Genomic DNA, 14,430 nt, shown 5'->3' with positions numbered 1-14,430 from the left:
ACAAAACCTGGAATGCTCTAATGTCGGCATGTGAAATGTGAACCTCATGCAAAAGTGCCAAAACTACGTGTTACTGGAAATAAACAAGAGAAAGAGATAAGCCAAAAAGTTCTGAGTCAGGGAAGTTGGTTTTAGCTGAGTCGTCAAACTAAATGACTTGTCACTCTGAGTCTCCATTGGTTGGATGTTGAACCACAAGCAAAGACACGGATTTCAGGTCCCTGTCTCTATGCAGCTACAGACTCGACACCCTCACACGAGAACTATAAATAAAAAGATCTTCACTATACTGCACTGCAATGTACCTGACTTCAAGTATGTTAGGTTTCTGTGGCGTAGAAACCACTGAGTTTACTTTAAAATTCAACAAACAGAAAATAATACATCTTCGTGATATAGATTTGTTTTCCACTTTCACACGTGTATATATATATATATATATAAATATATATATATATATATATATATATATATACTTCGGGAACCTTGTATACAGTCATAGTTATTGCATTGTTTTTGCATATCTTGTGGGATGCAGGATTACACCCACTCACACCTTTATACTGCAACACAACACCTCAAAGTTCATGCTAACTTATTTAGAACAAAAAAAACCTGCAGTATTACTCCATTCCACACAAGGGCACCACAGGCCTCTGAATTTCTCTCATCCGCATTTGAAACTAAAGAGCTTTAGAACACATAAAATATGAAAGTATAGATTAAAATTTATTAGGAACATAAAAGTGAAAGGTTAGAGCTGAATTTAGGTTCTGAGTGCATATATGCATCATTCATGTTCATGTGACACTGAACAAATTGGAGTTTTTTGTGATTACCCATAAATTCATCTGAAGGCTACGATGATAAATAAAATATCTGTTATGCAACCTTGTGGAAACCTTCCCATACAAAGTTTATATCCACCAGGACTAAGAGTAACTCTGTTCTTCCTCACATGGTTTCTTTATCAGAACATTCAGGGCTGCTGTTACACTGGATGATAAAATGGTCGATAAGAAGCAGAAAAAAATTCCGGGCCCAAAGTAGCAGCTAATAGGGGGATGAACCTGGAGGAGGAAACCCTGCTGTGGTTTAAAGTCAGGGTTAACTATTGAACTGATGCAACAAAGTGTAGAAACAAAACCCAAAGCACAAATTGAGATTGTGCGGCTTAAGCGCTGAAGCAAGATCCTGCCGTGCACACGAATCAACACGTGACTGTACTCAAATCCGCCGTGCTAGATTTTAGACTAAAATTCTGATAAGGAAAATAAACAGCTTATACTCAAACTGATGCGAGCTATGATAGTGTTGTGAAGCTAGTGTTGGAAAAAGAATAACAACAGACTAAATGCCAGGGAAGGTATTCCTTCGACGACACGGAGTTCTTCAGGGTTTGCTGTATGATCACAGCCACATTAGTACAGCCACGGAAAAAACATTCAAAATTCACATTTAATTTGCATAATAATGTCAGGAGTCCGTTACTGGCACAGGATGCAGTGTATGGCTGTGTGTTCATACAAACCCTTCCCTGCCACAAACCTGCTCTGCTTAATGCGGAGGAACGAGAGCTCAGCTGTGAGACCTTGACGAAAAAGTGAGGTTACAACTAACACGTGATAATGTATCTGGGATTGGATTTGCTGTAATTTAAGAGATAATTTATTAAATAGATTCTTAAATTGTCCAAGACTTTGGCAACATGCATTTATTAAAAAAAAAATCTGTTTCTGCTTTTGTACCTAAATATATTTATATATATGTATCTGCACTGGTCCGGTATTTTTGATACTATCTTTGTGTCTCGTTGACTTTGCATCAAGATTGTGGGGGTTTTCCAGATTTCCTATCATCTGAATACTGATAATAAATATGACGGTGCTGTGACATCAGGAATGGTTTTATGAGATATAATACTGGAGGGAGACCTGTTCCCTGTGTAATGTACTGAGGCCTGACTACCATAATTATCTATGGCGTACTGTGGCCATTAAGCTAAATACAAACTGTAATCAAGGGAGAGGCTATAATAGAGAAAGGTCAGTCAACAGATGTCAGCATGCTACCAAGGTGGCAATGGAAAAATAAAAAAACACCAGGAAATGTTCCACGACGCAACTTCTCTCCGACAGTTATCTGATTGATATCCAACAATTAATTCCATCAACCAATCGATTATCAAATCTCCTGTTTGAATTATAATTCCCCAGTTATTTGTTTTCCTGGTAAACTGCGCTACAGACAAGAACAAACCAACAGCGCTAGTAAGTCATGTTTCATGATGTGAACACACCTCGGCGAAAGAGGTGTGACAGAAGTCTTGCAGCATCTGTACACCAGCCCTAATAATTCATTTGTAGCTTTAACTATGCTTAAATGAGGAAATCATGTGATTACTGTTCTCGGGTTACAGAGGAACCCACCTCAGGTCATTCACCCGACTGTGGCAGTATGAATCTGGTGCTTCTCCCGTTTAGAGCGACCGGCCATTATGAGGAAAAGCAGCGACTGCCAAAATGGCGCACCTCCAAGCTGCAATGCCGATCACCACTGTAAACTCCTGTCCTGGCTGGAGACCTTAAACACTGAACTAGATCCAAAAAGAAATGTAAAAGAAACGTAATGTAATGAGAAGTTACACACAAAAAAGTGAAAAGATCTAGTGGCTTCTGACTGCAGCTTGGCTGAAAAGCAAAACACTGTGCTAAAGAAATCACAAAGCTTTGGAAGCATGCCTGTCCATGGTGACCCTGTGTTAAGGAGGCCCATTATCACACACACACACACACAAACACACATGCTCACAGACACATTCTCGCACACACACACAAAACACCATACTTGTAATGCTACCTTAATTTAGTGTCTAGGCTTAAAATCAGCTTTTTAGAATACTTAAGTAACCACACAAACACAGGCGCACGCACACAGACACACAAACGCTTATCCTCACACACGTTTTTTTCTCTTCTGGGAAAAATAAATAAATAAATAGATACAATCTGTAAAAGGTGCATACGGATAGAGAGAAAGACCCCCCTTTTAGATACACACACTATCTCGCACACTCGTACACGCACCCGCACATCCTGTACTAAAATTCAGACACACCCACACACACAAATATAGTTATGCACTTGCACGCAAACTCTACGCCCTGCTTCGATACTTAAAACCTCTTAAAAATTCTCCTAAAATAAACCAAGCAAAAAATACATTTATAAGACCAGCACCCCGATTGTGCAAACAAATCAAGGATAAATTAAACCAATAACATCATGAATATAAAACAAAATAGTCATGGCTAGCCAGTTTTGCACAATATTGAACTGTTAAATACATAGTGGGCGTGGTCTGTAGAGAGCGAGTGTGGCAGCAAATCCAATAGGATTCCACGCTGAGAGGAAGAGGAGGGTCTCGGAGAAGGAAGTGAAGTTGATTGGCAAACAGATCCTGTGTGGACCAATGCCCGCTAGTCTGTGTTCTTTCGAATTGCTCACTCCCGTTCTTTCCTCCACCATCTCTGTTGACTCACACACACGCGCCTCCTCAAGTGCTGAAAAAGCAAAAACCCAGCGATGGAGGTGGGAGGGATGGTTGAACAACCAAAGAGGAGGGAGGAAGGAGAGAGGGAAGAGTGAGGAATGGCGAGGTATGAGGCAGAAAAGAGGGCTTGCTGTCTCTGCTTAGCCACCAAATGGTCCTCCCATTCCGGTTTGGGACAGGAAGTGGTCGTGGCCAACCGTGGGAAACGTGGCAGAGGAGACAAAGCCTGAACTTGGTGTCTGACGAGGTGAGTTTGTCTCTCGATAACTGACCAGACGAAAAAAGAGCTGGGCGGCTTCCTGTTGGCCAGAGAGTGTCTCTCTCTGCCTGTTGCCCCTTTGATCAGCAGTGGCTGTTGGTCCATCCCTCATATCCTTCCCCCCTTTGGCTGAGCGTGGTGTGTCACTTTAATCCCATCCCCAGGCTGGCAGGGCTGTGCTCCATGGTTCCTTAGCTTTGGCAGAGGAGGAGAAATGACATTTCAAACAGGGGTTTCCTTGACCCTGTTTTACTCAATACAGCGCTTCGTCATCAGTGAGCTAAGAAAGAGGAGTTGACCTTTGACCTTTGACCCCCCCACAAGCTGGTCTGCTGTCCCCCACCATGCTTCATGGCGGCCAGGCAAACAACAATAACACAACACCAAAGTAGGCATAGGAAATGAAATCCATAAACCTGCGATATCGACTGCAGGAAATCTATCTAATCTCTGTTGTTTCCTTCATCCTACTTTCCTTCGTCTTCTTTGCTCGTCTCTACTTTCCTGCTCATCGCTCTTTGAGGACATGATAAAACTGTGAGGCACTTTAGAGACACACTGAAACATGTGTGGTGAGTACACACACACACACGTACATGTACAAATAGAGAAAATCATAGACCACACACACAAGCATACAGTCAGATAGTATAGAGTATAGTGTGGTAAACTTTACTACAAACATTCACGCACATACAAACTCATATAAACCAACAAAGTTGCAACCAGGTGTTTAAGGTTGCGTCACTGGCGGCCATTGTCCAGAGCAGTCACGTCTGGCAGAGAGGCAGACAGTGTGTGTGTGGGTGTGTGTGTGTGTGGGGGGGGGGACAGACAGAGCCAGCCGCGGCGCTGGTACCCAGCACTGACAAGCGTCAGTCTCTGATGATGTCAGAGGGGCCAGTTGGCCGATCGAATCCGACGAGCTGACTCCTACAAACTCGTCACACACTCCATATCCTCATCTTCCAACAGCCCGCTGTTCCTCTGCCGCGTTTCTCCAATTCCATCTGAGGCTCTGTGGTGCCCCTCCTCCCTCTCCCCTGCCTCTTCCTCCTCCTCCTCCTCCTCTTCCTCTTGTCTTCTCCCCCCTGCTAGTAGCTCCTGCCGTTCCTCCATAGAGGACGGCTCATGGACGGAGCTTCTGCTCCCTCCTGCCTCTCCCCCGCCCTCGCTGGGACTCAAGCTGCCCACTCGGTCCCTGTGCATTGATGCTGCTTCTGTGTGGAAGGGGAGGAGGTTGCCATTGGGGCTGTTCTGGGAGTTAGAGGAGGTGCTGGACGTGACGTTCGTGGTGGGGGTGGTGGTGGTGGTGTTGCCGTTGAGAATGTTGTTGGCGGCGTGTTCCATCTCCTCGATGGTCATGTCACAGACATCAGCCAACTCGGCTTTGGTTGCCTCGATGAATGACGGGTCCTGAGCGAAATGACCCAAGCCCTCTGATATTAGCACCTTGAGGAAGAAAAGTGAAAAACAGAGTTGGAAAAGGAAGGGGTGGAAGATGGGAGAAATGGAGGGAGAGTGGGAGAGAAAAGTTTTAACGAAGCAAGAGAAAATGAGAAAAGGTAAAAGTACTGTATGTTTTTAACTGTCTCCATCCTGCACACACATACACACACACTCACCGCCTCCACCAGACTGCCTGCGCTGCCATGAGACGAGCTGTAGTCTTTTCCCAGTAGGGAGGGCACTGTGAGTGACACCGGCCGAGGTGCTCTTTGATTGGACATTGACCCGCTGGGGGTGAGACTGGGACTAGGCCCTCGGCTGTTCCCATTACTGTCACTATACCTGGGGGCAACACATTTGTTTTGTCAAAACATTATCGAGTTTATTGTATCGTTCACTTGTCGCAGTTATTTTTTAAAGTACTTAGTCGTACCAGGGCCCGCAGTTGACAGAGGGTAAGCTGGTATTGAGCTTTTCATGGGAGTTTGTGCCCTCTAGCCTCAGAGAGGGCACTCGCTGGTAGGAGGCATCACTGCCATGGGCTAGAAAAACAAAGATAAAAGACACAACATTAAGACAAGAAACCTCTTTAAACAAGTGCAATGACAAAGCTGCAGCATGACAAGGAAAGCGTGACACCAAAAATACACAATTCTAGATTCATTTTTTTTTCTCATTCAGTAAACGTATACGTTGCTTTGGAAATGAAATGCAACATTTTTGCCAGCACTGGAAAAACAGATGTTTGGCCTCTGATGTGTGAATCGGAAGTGGAATACCTGTGGGACTGGCTGGAGGCGTGGAGCACAGCCGGCTGAAGAGGGTGGGTGAGTGACTCCTTCTTAGCAGAGGACTCAACCCTGCCACTGCCAGCGCCTGGAGGAGGAGGAAGAGGAGGAGGAGGAGGAGGAGGAGGAGGACAGAGCGTGCTGTATTTACAACCTGCTCATGTGCATCTAATTGTGTTTTCGACACTATTATGTGGGGTGTATTCTACCTGATGATGTACGAGGCGTAAGGGCACAGCTGTCTTCTGGGAGACGTCTGGCCTTGACTGTCTCCTGAGACACTCCAGATGGAAGGACGATCTCCGCCCTGACACCCACACCACAAATATGCAAATACACAGCATGACACTTTTAAATAATGGCACTCTATTTATATTTACAGACAGATTGTATCAACACTTTTTTTAGGAAGGATTGTTACATGTGTGTGTGTGTCTACTTACCCAGTGAAGTGGGGCAGAGGAAGACTCTCCTGGGAGACTGCCACCCTCCTCCTCCTCTTCTGTCCTCTACCTCCTCTCCTTCCTCCATGGGAGTCAACTGCTTACATGTTTCATCATGATACACGAGCCTGATGTGAGCACACGCATTGACAAAGAGGAGTTAATGGTAGAAGCGTGTAGATCTGGACATGCATGTGATGAACCATTTTTTGGAGTTAGTGAATAGTACATGTCAGAAGAGAGCGAGTGGTCATCCTCGTGGTACTCCATGTCGTCCACGTAGCTCTCATCATACGTCTCCTCCGTGGAATCCTCCCCTCTCCGTAGGATCGGCAGATGGCTGTCACTTGAGTCCGAGCTGCAAACGACCAAGCACACGACCAAAAAAAGCAAACAAACACACAAAATGAACACAAACACAGACAGAAAAACAGGTAGACAAAGAGGCAGACGTATGTGGACAAACACACAGAGAAAAAGAAGCAGCCGATTAGCAAAAAAAAAAACAAACTCAGGAGCTTACAAGGAGAGACTGAAACTGAGGCTTAAGTACTGCATGTAGGAAAAGGAAAGAGGATGAAGGAGAAAAAAAGACTAGAGGAAAAGGAGGAGAAGCAGGTGGAAATTACAACTATTTCATTTAAGCAAATGGTAAAAAAGCATCAGAGGCAAAACCTGGAATATGATAAACTGACAGCATGACTGACATCTTTCCGAAACAAAGATTAGGACAGAACAGAACAATAGTTTATAGCGGCTAATGTTATTGGCTTATATTCAGAGTGGTATTTTTTTTTCTAACTTGGAAATTATTGTTCTTATTTTGCTGTTGTCCAATAAAGTCCTTCAATCAGATTCTGTCTTTTACACTATCTCTAATGAAGTGGACAAAATGCTGACATTGTCCAGGAAAAATGTTTTTTTCGCAGAAAGTTTAACTCTGTTCCTGTACTTGTTTTTAATTGCTGAAATCTGAAAGCTCAATCTAAACTCTGCATATAATCTGTATTAGGTTTCATTCTCTTTGATTTCCAAAGATGTCATGTCACCCTTCCATCTACGTCATACTCCAGACTCAAGCTGGACATTCTGACATTTGAATTTAAAAAATGTTCTTCTTCACCAGATTGTTTTATCAACACGTCAGTTTCCTGAAGACAGCATCCCGCCACAACACACTGCTCAGCTTGCAGTTGGCATTACTCATTATTTGTAATGATGAATATTTACAAAAACAGCTAATCTTTGGTTATTTTGTTTGTTTTCTGTTACCAGCACATACACATCTCCTAAGAACTGCCTGGTGAAGAGTAATCAAGTTTCTAAATGTCAAGATGTCCCTTTAATCCACAGCTATTTCAAGGCTCCACAGCAAACTCTGGGTTAGAACAGCATTTGATCAAAACTCGATTCAAACTGTTCTAGATGAAATGATGAAGCTCTTCCACGTGGCAGCTAGTTGGAAGTTTTCCTGGAGCTAAATAAAGCTAATCTGGAGACATAGAGCATCTGAAAGATTATACTTTGCTTTGCCTGTTGAGAACTTATATGTAGACTTACTGCTTAGTGGATCCTCATGCTTAGCTGGCAGATCTGACGCGAGTAAAGACAAGTTGTGAACATAACTAAAGTTTTAAGTGTGATATTATATATAGCCAATTTAGTATTATGACTTTAAGTGTCAAGCTTGTCCTGAGGGGGGTGCTAACAGAAAATCAAGCTCCAAAATCAGCATATGTAGTCAGGACATTTCATCTACCCATTAGATAGAATTTTTTAGACAGGGGGCTGCCGTAAAGATTTTCCTCATGGGCAAAACTATTGATCTAGACAAACGTCGTAATATAGATGTTAACCGTCAAGATAGCTCGTTCTGGACCAAGATGATAAACAGGTCCCTGTCTCTACTGGGGCACAATACTTGCCTCACTACAATGTCCTCTGTGAGCTGTAGTGAGCTATTGTGCACAACATATTTAGCAGTTTTCTCAATATAATACATTGTATTTAACCTCAAAATAAGTATAAGTTTTCAGATGTCTCCATATGGAAAACCAATTCTTCAGAAATGGGGACAATGAGCTGATATTGTGTCTAACCCAGACCTGCCTGAAAAAACAGTAAAGCGTTGGAGCCCCCGATAGGAAGGGTTTGGTCATGATGCACCAAACAGACTTTCTATGGCTCAGTAGCAGATTGTATCGTAGCAGCATGTAGCCTGGATAGCAACTAAAGCATATGTGGTGCTTAGCAACACCCTGAGAGATATGCCATTTTATAGAGTAACCTTTTTTCACTCACTTAGGGGACTATCACAGGCATTCACGCGCACACACACGCGCACACAGAGGCACGCGCACACACACACTCTCTCTCTCTGTCCCCTGGCAACATACCGCATGAGGTTGTCATAAAAACACGTCCTGCTTGCCACCAGAAACAAAAGACAGGAAAAGAGAGAAGGGAGGAGAAAGAAAGTGAAGGAAATAGAAGAACCAAATATGTCCATAGTGAAATGTTGTGTTGTTTAATGTGTTAGCTGGTTGGCTAAATATCTGTAATGGTCAGGAGGTGAAAGAAACAGAACAATTCCTCAATTCCATATTCACATAAATAAAAAGGCTCAGATGTAACCTGCTGTCTGGCCAGCACTCACCTCTTTGGAGGAAAGCACCACGCAGATCTTGGCAGCAGGATGGGGGTGAGCGGCTGTCCTGTGTGTCCGTCAACAGTGCTTATGGTCGGGCTCGGGAATCGACTGCCTCCCTCAGTTGGAACTACGACCATGCCGGTGTTGTTGGCGTTGTTGATGTTGGCATTTGAGCCTGATGAGGAGTAAGAGGACGGAGTGAAAGTGGTCGAGTCCATGAGCTTTTCATGGGACGGGCTCTCACCTTCGCAAGGTGAGCCCTTCTGGCTGATGTGCAAGGGACGCTGGGTAGTGAAGGACTGTGGGAAGGACACACGGCCATCATTCTGGTTGTAGTAGTTGACGTGGTTGCCGAACAACCCACCCGTTCGCTGTGGAACGAGAGGAGAGAGGGCAAAGACAACAAAGAGAAGAGTAGAAAATAGAAGAGAGAGAGAGAGAGAATAGCAGAAAAAAAGTAAGTTAAATTTAGTCTAAATTGTTTTATATCCTACTGCATTCAAACACAGTCAAAATTCCTACAGTCACCTTCACCGCTAGCAGCCACAATTTACTCAGCTATCATAAAAATACAAAACCTTTTGTTATAAACCAATTATTTGCGATGCAGACAATTTTTTAATGTATTTTTTACAATAGAATTTAAAATCTAAATCAGGATTTAAAAAAATTTGAAATAAATATTGGTGTAACATTGCTTTATATTAACTGGGTATCAGAGAAGTTTGATTTTATTTCCTATTCTGTTAACGATTCCTTTAAAATGATCTCCAACAATTTATTCCTGTTTGTTTTGGCCCCAAATGTAAACAAAATATTTCAGCGAACCAAACATGAGCATATGAATGTAGCAGTGATAGTGAAATGGAAAGCTGTTAAATAGCTTACCTCAGCTCACCTCTCGGCAAAGAAGTAGAAGACAATATGTGTGTGTGTAGCATTTGTTATAATTGTGTGTTTAATGTAGTTTTGTGGTTTTGTTGTGTTTTATATTTCGTGGTCACTTTTTCATATAAAGCCCTGATGACCACTTCCAAAAGTGTACTCCAGTATCTGCAGTGATTGGCAGCCATGCTATGTGGTGGAAAATGAGGCTTATTAAAAATATTCTTTTGATCATCTGAGCACATGCGAGCATGTATATGTATGTGCATGGAGCGGTAATACGGCCTGAAGCTGGGAGGTAATCATCTCCCTCTCTCTTTCTCTCTCTGGAGAGTGAGTGAGGGTGTGTGTATCCAACCTTTACCCTGAAGATATCGTCCTCAGATACAGCCGACACAGGCTCCTTCAGGCCTTTATCCATCTCCTCCTCCACAGTCAGGTCTCCAGAGATTGCCCTCCGAATCTCTGGACCAATATCGTGCAATGTCCGCAGGCCCGCCTACACAATAAACACAATCACCACAAAGCGTTGCACTTATCTTGCAATAACACAGAGACCAACATGTTTATTTTGCTGTCAAAACCCTGAAACTAGGCATCTGCTTTTTACAAAAAAAATATAACACATATATACAGATTTATGATCAAGAGCAAAAACAGTTTCTGTGTGTGTACCTGCAGAGAGAGGGCAGTTTTCGGAGCCACCTTGGCCACCAGCCCTTGTTCTTTCCTCTTCTTAAACTTGCGGAAATACTCCTGGATGAGGAAGGTTGCGTAGAACTTCCCGACTGTTACCTCATCGTCTGCAAGAAATAAACACATAATAATGATGACAGGCTAATGTTTACAGATAGCACCTCAGAATTATTTGTGAGGACAGTAAATTAAATCACAGAATGTAGTGTAATGATTGTTGAAAATGTCCTGCTTCTCAAAATATGTCCTCATTGTTAGATATTTATGAATGTGAGTATGAACCTGTATTGCAGGGTATACATACCACCAGCAGGGGGCACTACTTGATCTAAGAGCTTCATGCTGGTTCTCTTCCAGATCTTCTTCACTATTGCCCTTAGTTCCTCGTTGGCCTGCTCCAGGTTACCTGCACACACATGAACATAGTTAATGTTCAGAGAAGGATCTTCCCAGTACATTAACACAAAGCCTATGGGACAGTGTATTGTTTGTACACTGACTAGGGTTGCAAAATTCCGGGAATATTCAAAGTTGGAAACTTTCCATGGGAATTAACGGGAATATACGGGAATATACGGGAATTAACGGGAATAAACTGGAAATGTTGTGGGTAATTTATACTAACTGTATTTACCTTGTCATATACAGACATAAATATAAACGTTTTGTTTTGTCATAGGATGATTTGAGCCCTGAGGAAACTTTGGGCACTTGACTATATGCTTCTGTATCGTTGTGTCATTCTTAACATAAGTCTTTGCACAGTATTTGCAAATGTACACAGCCTTAGTTTCCTTGTACATTGGATGGGGTGAAATGTCTCCACACATGAGATAGTGCACATGGCATTGTTCTGTAGAATAAGATGAGAAAAAAGTTTGTAAAAAAACACTAATGCAATGCCAGAGATATAAATAGTTAGCCAAACAATTGAAATCGTCTGTAAACATATTTTACAATTGATGGATAAATCAATGGAAATAGGCTAGATGAACAGATGAACAATCCTCAATCAGCATGCTAATATATTTTCCCCAGTAATATCATTGAAACTTACCTGACTAGTCCTGCACACTACAGCAGGCCTCAATAGTGCTGTAGTGTGAAGGATGCTGGGAATTATCTGTGCATGTGATGGAAGAATTCACAGTGGAGGGTTGAAATTCAAGGTGCAGTGTGTGCTGCATTCCATACATCTTTAAAATAGAGTTTTGAATGATGTTTTTATTGCTCAGCGTTTAATTTGCGTATTTTTTTTTTTTTCAAAATTCCCAAAATTCCCGAGCTAAACTTCCCATGGAAAGTTTCCGGAAAGTACCGGAAATTTACCGGAAACTTTCCACCCCTTTGCAACCCTAACACTGACTCTCAGAATTCCCAGGATTGTATTTAGATTACAGTGTTCATGTGTGTCTGTTACCATCCGTCTTAATCCTGAGTGCGGTTCTGACCAGGGCAAACAGCGTGGCGTTGAACATTACTGTTCCATCGCTGTTCAGAGGCATGTTCATTGACACTAGACGCTATGAGAGAAAGAACACACACACACCAAATGAGACACACGGTTACACACATCACTGGTAAGTTATTGACAATAAGCTTCCTCTATGTCTCTACATGTACAATCTATTGTCTAAGTGTCATTCGGGAAAATGTTATGAGCTGACAATACATCAACAGGTTCTCTATATATCTATTATTCATAGCCATCAGATTTAATTCTGCCTAAAGATGTTCTGAATATGGGAATTTAAAAGCTCTCTGAGGCCCTGTTTAAGAATTTGTGGGTCTGTGCTTGTGTTTACCTTGCAGGCCACTCTGTGGGGACAAAGCTTTCCAAAGCCGAGGGGGGGCTGGATTCTCCGGAGCAGAGTCACCACATCAAGATGCTTTATCCTCCCCCTGAATTCAGAACAGACATCACATGAGAGATACTCTCTGAACAACCTCTGCTGATCAAAGTATCATTATTCTGATGAACAGACATGGCCGGTTCAGTCAAATTGTCCAAATGAACTTACTTGGCTTCTGGGTCATATTCTGCCCAGATCCTCTTGAACTCGTCAAGATGATGCGGCCCCAGGATCGACCAGTCACGCGTCAGGTAGTCAAAGTTGTCCATGATGACAGCCACAAACAGGTTGATGATCTGGGGAGAATCAGGAGTCAGTCAGAATCTACAATATCAATATATTATCAATTCCAGATTGTCTGTTACTTTAAACAGTGAACTACTCTAAAATCTCTTCAATGTATATCTGAAAGTGAAACCGTTAATTCTCCTTAAAGACAGTTTGACATTTTCGTATTATTATTTACTTATTCTCTGCTTACAACAGGTACATTAGAAATCGTTCTTAATCGGTCTCTCTTCTCACCAGGAAGGCACAGAGCATGTAGAAGCTGACAAAGTAAATGATGGCAAACTGGCTGCCACAGTCCTCGTATGGCAAGCTGTTCTCATTGGTCGATCCCTTCTCACATGGCTTATCGGGCGAGCACGCCAGCATGATCTCCTGCCACGCCTCACCAGTTGCACATCTGACAGACGGATACATGCACATACACACAGGCACACAAACACAAATATGCACACGCACCAAAAATACGCATGCAAAGAAACGCAGAGATAAACACACCAAAGAAACATATAGAGGCACACAAACATGCATAGATGTGAACATATGGGCAAAAGTGCACCAGGAGTCACATGTGCATTTATGCATTACCACGTACAGACACAGGGATGTGTGCACGTGTCCATAGAAGCATATAATACACATACACACACATGTACACATATACAAGAGCAAGAACAAAAAGAGGGAGACATAAACATAGATACAATTATTATAGCAAGAACAGCATTCAATTATCCTGACATAAACAATTTACAGAGCAAATTAAAAACTGCCCTAATGCATGTCTAGGAGTTATATGAGGTTTCAAAGTATCTGAATATGAGCTTGAACCAGCTGGAACCTTGGCAGTAACACCGGCTTGTGGTGCAAACTGAAATAAAATGTTCTCACTTTGGCTCTTGTGGAGAGTCAGCTCACCAAATCGACTGAAGTTACATCTTGACATTTACAGACATCCTGGTGTTAAATTAACCCACTGCTGTCATAAAATGTCAGTGATAGGCGCATATGTAAAATACAGAATCAACAGATCAACAGGAGATCAAGAAGAAAAAATAAAAGTGGTGTGGAATTACAGAAACGAATGCTGCACAGAGAGCGGGAGATGTTTCCTTTAAATCACAGTTACTCATTAAGATAAATGGGAAGTAGAAAATGAAGGCCAAAAAGCACATTGTGATGATGAAGAGTGTAGCAATCTTCCTCACCTGAACAGCAGCAACACTGCCTGAGGGAACGTCTGGAAATTGTTGTTCCTGTTGATCTGCGTGTGGTCCCGCAGCGCTATCTTACCAAACATCTGTACAGGAGGGAGGTAAGTAGTCACAGCACACAGCATATGATGTCAGCGTTGAAAAGAGGAAGTCAATCAGAGTTACAAGCCAGCTGTCCCCAGCAAATCAATCAGTCATCATCAGTAACATAAACTATACAACAGCTTGTTGAAGAGAGAAGAACAGACAAGAGACAGGAAGTCGAGAGACAAAGACAGACAGTGACACGGTTGCACGAGTGGGGAGAAAGTTGGAGGAGAAAGGACGTTGTGACTGAACAGGAACTCTGGGTG

At 42.6% G+C, this 14,430-nt stretch overlaps 1 protein-coding gene across 1 annotated transcript in view; it reads right to left on the bottom strand.

The window, feature by feature from the left end:
• Positions 1-4,744: 4,744 nt before the first annotated feature.
• Positions 4,745-14,430, bottom strand: part of cacna1c (calcium channel, voltage-dependent, L type, alpha 1C subunit) — a 156,322-nt gene continuing 146,636 nt past the window's right edge. The window contains exons 36-51 of the mRNA XM_061081199.1: positions 14,072-14,163; positions 13,101-13,263; positions 12,744-12,871; positions 12,528-12,624; positions 12,143-12,245; positions 11,027-11,128; positions 10,702-10,829; positions 10,391-10,525; positions 9,148-9,512; positions 6,721-6,849; positions 6,492-6,619; positions 6,258-6,355; positions 6,040-6,136; positions 5,694-5,802; positions 5,437-5,602; positions 4,745-5,263 (exon numbers count right to left, since the gene is read on the bottom strand). Coding sequence (XP_060937182.1) covers positions 4,745-5,263; positions 5,437-5,602; positions 5,694-5,802; positions 6,040-6,136; positions 6,258-6,355; positions 6,492-6,619; positions 6,721-6,849; positions 9,148-9,512; positions 10,391-10,525; positions 10,702-10,829; positions 11,027-11,128; positions 12,143-12,245; positions 12,528-12,624; positions 12,744-12,871; positions 13,101-13,263; positions 14,072-14,163 — 2,559 coding nt within the window. The remainder of the gene's footprint in view (positions 5,264-5,436; positions 5,603-5,693; positions 5,803-6,039; positions 6,137-6,257; positions 6,356-6,491; positions 6,620-6,720; positions 6,850-9,147; positions 9,513-10,390; positions 10,526-10,701; positions 10,830-11,026; positions 11,129-12,142; positions 12,246-12,527; positions 12,625-12,743; positions 12,872-13,100; positions 13,264-14,071; positions 14,164-14,430) is intronic.

The sequence above is a fragment of the Limanda limanda genome, chromosome 1, assembly GCF_963576545.1.
Source record: "Limanda limanda chromosome 1, fLimLim1.1, whole genome shotgun sequence".
Taxonomy (NCBI): domain Eukaryota; kingdom Metazoa; phylum Chordata; class Actinopteri; order Pleuronectiformes; family Pleuronectidae; genus Limanda; species Limanda limanda.
This window is presented reverse-complemented; position numbering and strand designations above follow the sequence as displayed.